The sequence below is a fragment of the Mytilus trossulus genome, chromosome 1 (genome assembly GCF_036588685.1).
Source record: "Mytilus trossulus isolate FHL-02 chromosome 1, PNRI_Mtr1.1.1.hap1, whole genome shotgun sequence".
Lineage (NCBI taxonomy): Eukaryota > Metazoa > Mollusca > Bivalvia > Mytilida > Mytilidae > Mytilus > Mytilus trossulus.
The window spans coordinates 22,388,524-22,394,711 of NC_086373.1; the positions used below are offsets into that span (position 1 = coordinate 22,388,524).

The 6,188-nt window shown below is 33.3% G+C and overlaps 1 protein-coding gene across 1 annotated transcript; it reads left to right on the forward strand.

Annotated features, from left to right (window-relative positions):
- Nucleotides 1–1,665: 1,665 nt before the first annotated feature.
- Nucleotides 1,666–6,070, forward strand: LOC134707087 (uncharacterized). The gene is made up of 5 exons (XM_063566595.1): nt 1,666–1,976; nt 3,058–4,054; nt 4,543–4,623; nt 5,270–5,450; nt 5,858–6,070. Exons 2-5 carry the CDS (start codon nt 3,713–3,715, stop codon nt 5,941–5,943), a joined length of 690 nt encoding a protein of 229 aa, XP_063422665.1. The 5' UTR covers nt 1,666–1,976; nt 3,058–3,712; the 3' UTR covers nt 5,944–6,070.
- The last annotated feature ends 118 nt before the right edge of the window (nt 6,071–6,188 follow it).

A 6,188-nucleotide genomic window follows, 5' to 3' on the forward strand; every position in this document is an offset into this window, starting at 1 on the left:
ACAGACCATTCCATTTAATTTCTGAACAGAAGTGGGGATAAAACACTACATGTACCTTGTCAAAGACCCCTTAAGAAATTAAATGCTCAAGCAATTTCAATCCCCCAGATGCTCATGATGTTTGACTAGGAACCCATCAGAAATCCTTAAAGAAATTCCCCTCTAAAAAAAAACAAATATGTAGCTCTCACATAGATTATGATCCAACACTTGAAAAATGTTACAAATGTATGCCCCAGAAAAAAATCCCCCCTTTTTTCAGATACTAAATGGAATGTGAATGGTCAATGATTTTCAACAAACACTATCTTTATAAACTTGTATTTGAAGCTTAAAGAAGATCGGGAGAAAATAGTAAAAACTACACTATAATAATTTAGAGACGGTAAATAATTGTGAATGTCCGGCATCATGTGTGGTATCATGTTACATTTTTACTGGTGCCTTTAAACTTTCAAATGCATACAATTTACACAATGACGTCCTAGTTCTGAACAAGACAATTTCTAATCTTACGTTTTATGCCATGTATTTTTTCTCTATGGGATATCAATCTCTGACTCTGTTTTCTACTCAACAGTTTGCCACAAATTTCGCACTCTTCGACTTCATTCATTGTTATTGTTTTCTTCCATTAAGAAAATTCTAGAGCGCTTCCGAAAATCACGATAAAGCATGATAATTCTAGAGAGTTTCCGAAAATCACGGTAAAGCTAAAACCGAAAAGGCAAATAACAAACCTTAATAATTATTTGTTCTTCGTGCTTTTGTGATGTTGTTTATTCCCATCTTCTAATAAACGATTAAAAACGGTGATAATCCCTACCACATACGTATCACGTTTTAAAACACATCGAAAGCGCGTTAATATTATCGGTATTTACTCGTCGGTGTTTAGATGCATCTCTAGTTCCCGTATTTGGTAAACAGAAAGTAACTTGACACCTAGCGCTATTTTCAAATAACTTGAACGACTACAGTTACAGCCACGATTACAAAGAAACAGAAATGCAAGCCCAGAATAAATTTGCTGTGATGTTATGGCCGACTGACAGTGGTAAAATGTCAGTACATAGTCTGGGGAAAATTAAAGAGCCTCTTAAGCTATGGAATGACTTTAAACTCGGCGACAAAGGAAAGGCATCATATCCCGGGTACAAAGAGTTGTGGGATTTTGAAATTTTAGCCATTGGTGGTAAGAACGCACGATACTTCCCTAATGCATGTATGAAAACAAAGGATGTTATGCATGTCGTCCTGATTAGAAATGCATGGAACAACAATGGAAGATATTGTTAGGTACAATGTATATCAAGAACAAGAAGAAAATATGAATCTTGTAAGTAAGATATAATGATCATGATTCAAATTAAAACAATCCTCATAAATATATTTTAAGACATTATATATTATTGTTTATGAAATAAAAGACATCTATACAAATGAACAATTTAATGATGGAAAAACAATGACATTTACACATAGATACCAAAAAAACAAGGCAGTGTCTGCGCATACCCGCATGCGGGTACGAATTGCCGTTCTAGGCTGCGCGTACCCACATCCGGTTTAATATTATGCCCCACCTAGTAAATGAAGAAGAGGACCATTATGTTTTCTGGTCTGTGAGTCTGTTCGTCAGTCAAATAGCTCCCTTAAACATGTTAAAGAACATTTTATAGTTACAAGTCCTGTACAATGTAGTTTTATCAGTTTGAACTAATTACTTTTTTTAGAATGCAGGAAGTCCATGGACAAAAAGCTTACAGAGCTTATTGAAAAAAAGCAAGCTAATGCTGATACTGGTTTGGACAATACGGTCAATGCCAATAGAATTGATAGACCTGCCTTGGCAGAGACCACACCTGGACATACACCCAACAGAAAAAGAAAACAAACAACAAATGTGGGAGTAAAGCAAACAAGAACAAAAAAAAAGAAAGATACATGTGGTAAAACTGTCAAAAAATCTAAAGGTAAGTGTAAGTCTTGACTTGTCATGATTAAACCACTGAAATCTCTTCATATACTGTAATTCATTACTAAAAATGCTCTTCCATACATATTTATCGGACCACAGATGAATGATCACGTTGTGATTGATTAAACGCTGTCACATGGTGACCCCCTATGAGACCGTATGGGGTAAGTAAGTTTCATATGCGGTTCGTGACACGTTAATGGCGACATCATCGAAGTATATATGTTGTTGTGTTTCATTGTTTATTTTTCAACAAAACGCCGCAAAAAAAGTCCAGCGTCCGATAAATTCGTTATACGGTAAACTACTGACCCCCCTACGAATCCATAGAGGGTGAATAAAATTCATAGGTGACTCAGCCTCCGGCCTCACCCCCTATGGATCCGTATGGGGCCAGTAGCGAACCATATAACTTATAATATATTACAAGCAATTCTATATGTTAACACATTACATGGTATTTTTTGGTTAATTAACCCTATTATTCACCAGCAAATAACCTTTTGATTTTCTTGTTTAACTAGTGCCAACCGAATGATATTTCCTATAAAGGGTCCTTTTCAGGGCCATTTATATTTTACTAAAAGTTTCTACCTTTGTTGTGCATACAAGAAATTCTAATATACAAATGTATTTTCAAACATCAACTTCTCTGCGCCGTCAGTGAAATAACTTTCTCATGTTGACAATTTTGGATAATCACCTTTTCTACGGTCCATTTTTTAAAATATTATCTATCTTACCAAATATATATTATACATGTATGTTGTAATTTCAGTAGACTCTCAGTGTGTTAAATTGTACCGGAGTTAAAATATAAACTATGAGTTCTATAAAATATATGTGCTATAGCATTATGGATTGGACATAACAATGGTCCGTTCACAATTCTGTTTTTCAACAGAAATAAAAACAAAAATAATTTTCTGAATATCTGCAAAAAAGTTGGTCACACATAAAATGTACTTAACACAATTAAGCAAAAAAGTTCGGATGCAATACATGTATATGCAGCACTATTTGCTTTTTGTAGATTATTTTTCAGATCTGTATATTTTCTTTCACATTATTTTCAGGTGCCGAAAACCACGACAGTGATGATGAGGAAAATGATGGAAATTCACCTGCTGTCACAAGAGAAGCTATAAAAACAGCAGTTGATTCACTTCTTAGAAGTCGGAATGAAAAAAATCATATCACCACACCACCACTTGTTGCAGCCAAACCTCAACAGACCTCATATGAGGATGATTCCCAGAGAGTTCAACAACAACCTTATGAAAATCAGTCACATGTACCACATCCTCAGATATCGCAACAACATCCGTCCCACCAACCTGTTCAACAACCAGTCTCTATTCATAAGGAGCTACACTTACCAGTAACTCCACAACTTTCACAACAAAATGAGTCATGTGTACCACATCCTCAGATATCGCAACAACATCTGTCGCACCAACCTGTTCAGCAACCAATCTCTATTCATAAGGAGCTACACTTACCAGTAACTCCACAACTTCCACAACAAAATGAGTCATGTGTACCAGTCACTCAACTGTCTCAGCAAAATGAATGGCATGATATACCACTTCATCAACAAATGTCTCAGCAAAATCCATCAATGCAAATACCACTTCATCAATTATCCCCTCAACAAAGTCATCTTTACCAGTTCCTAAACAACTTTTTCAACAAAATCAGTCGCAACAATTATATCCTTATAATTCAAACATGTTTAACCAGCCAAGTACATCAAATGGACAGAACTCCTTTCCATACATGAGTATGCTCATGAACAACAATGACCATCAATTTCAGCAGGACATACAAGTACCACCAATTAGACAAAGCCTAGAGACTGCATATAATTGGCCAATCTCCAGCCATACCAGTTCCTTCTGTGAAAGTGGGACTTCTTTTGAACCTTTGATAGAACAGGTCATAAGTGATGATGAGAAGGAAGATACTGATGATCAAAGTCAATGTCACAAATGCTGTGACCAACTTAAATATTTAAAAAAAGAAATAAAAGAACTGAAAAAGGACGTTGAAAAACTAAAAAAGAAGTCTAAGGTGAGTGCAAAACATATTTGGCATGAAGGTTTATCCTCTGCTATTCTGTATTGAAACTTTACAATAACACTGTACAGGTTACACATAATTCAATTTATAATTTAAAGTATTTTTTCAGATTAATTGAAGTACAAATACTTATTAGCATATATAAATGAATAAAATCCTTCAGTTGAGTGTTTTTCCTATAAATTGTTTGAAGGATGGGGCTTGATTGAAATAATGGGGATCATGACATTTGAAGGGGGAGGGATAATGAAGAGTCATAGGGTACTAACTTTATTTAAGGAAAGGGCCTGACGTTAATGTATATAGACACCACCATGCATAAATCAAGAACTTGAGGGAAACACCGACCTCTTAACCTTTAAAACATAATCAAAATTGAAAAAAAGACACAGTAAAATGTCAGTTCCCCCTTTATAATCTCCCTTTTAAAGAAAACTCAATTTTAGTATGATAAATTAATTTTCAATTATTTATTTCAGAAAAACCAATCTTCTGACCTTAAAGATGCAGATATAGATAACAACCATCAAGAGAACAATATGGTTAATGGATATACAAAGGTATTATCATTTTTTTTTCTCTGTCATTTATTTTTTTTGGTAAAAGATTAAATTTTCCCTTGCATATTTTTGCATAAGTATAACAAGTTTACTTACAAAAAACAATAAATGCATTGAAATTCATGATACTTGCACAAGAATAACTTTCCAAAAAATTATTTTGATACATTTTCCAAAATATTTATTCAGCCCTTTCAAATATTATTGTGAATTATTGTTAATCATGCAATACTATAGCATTCCATTTTCATAAGTAATGTTTAGGTTTGATTTTTCCTTTAAATTTGTAACTGATCTGACACCAGTATGTAAATCTTCAGAAATATGTCAAGTGATAAACAAATTATTGCTTATTATATCTCTTATTTACCATTGATAAGTCATACAATAATAAAACTAAAATATCAAAATAAAACAACAGCAATACAGATATTTATTACACATTGGGATAAAGATTTCAGCTCAGTGTACGCTAATGTACATTTGTACTTGTTGTGAAAAACAGTGTGCTAAACATCTGGTACAGATGTCACAATCAGAAGGCATTTAATGATAAATGATCCCTATATGTTGCTTTGGCCAGCATAGGTGACATTACTAAATCAAGATATTAAATAATGAAGACTTTTTTCCCTTGGATTTCCAGGATGAAATTGAAATAACAGTCAGATCCAGATCTGATGTGACACAGGCTGTTAAGGCAACAATGCCAATGGTTTTCAATGAAGATGAATTGAGGAGTTGCAGCCTATTAGGCCAAAAAAAAATTACAAAAACAGATGACCCAAGACCTGGCCTTGATGAAACCAAAAGAAGTTTCTTAGAAGGTAAGTTATTGATGTAGTGTAAAGGGTTGATGCATTTATATAACGGTACAGGTATAAAAATCAATCCATAGGTTATTCAGGACTAAATGTGGTAAGCCACCAAAATAGATGGGTTAACAGCATAATTTGGTCAGACACAAGTATGATTATTTGGGATTTGATGAAATGACTCAAATACAGAGAATGCAGTCTAAAAAAAATTTTAATAAATATTTGACCTAAGATTGAATGACATGAGATTTTAACTAGTAATAAAAAAAGAACAATAACTTTTTTCAACAACTGTAAATAATGTAATCTTTTTACCGCTATATACATGATATATGAATCCTGGAACAAAAAATGTGCAAAAAAATGAGATTTGCTTTAGTTGTTATTGTAATATTACACTCACTTTATATTTTCAGATTTAATAGCCAAGGCCTATACTGTGGCAATAAAGGAAGTAAGAGGGAAAATGAGGGACAGGCTCAAGATGTTTGCCAGGAAATAGGACAGGAGATTTTTTCTATCTTACATGTCTTAACATAATTGTGACAAAAATTAACATTGACATTTTCATTTTCATTATCCGTCATTGTTGTCAGTATTTCATAATGGAATTATACATATCAATGAGTTTTTTTTATGATATTTTATTCAATTTGTTTTGTTTACAATCAAATCAAATCTATTCTACTTAATAAACTTTCAGCAATCATGAGTGTTTTTTTGCAAACTATGTAGTCTAGTGTATTC

Coding starts and splice junctions, on each gene's coding strand:
- LOC134707087 (XM_063566595.1), top strand. CDS start 3,713: ATGTTTAACCAGCCAAGTACATCAAATGGACAGAACTCCTTTCCATAC. Junction 4,055..4,542: donor AACTAAAAAAGAAGTCTAAG/GTGAGTGCAAAA, acceptor TATTTATTTCAG/AAAAACCAATCTTCTGACCT. Junction 4,624..5,269: donor TGGTTAATGGATATACAAAG/GTATTATCATTT, acceptor TTGGATTTCCAG/GATGAAATTGAAATAACAGT.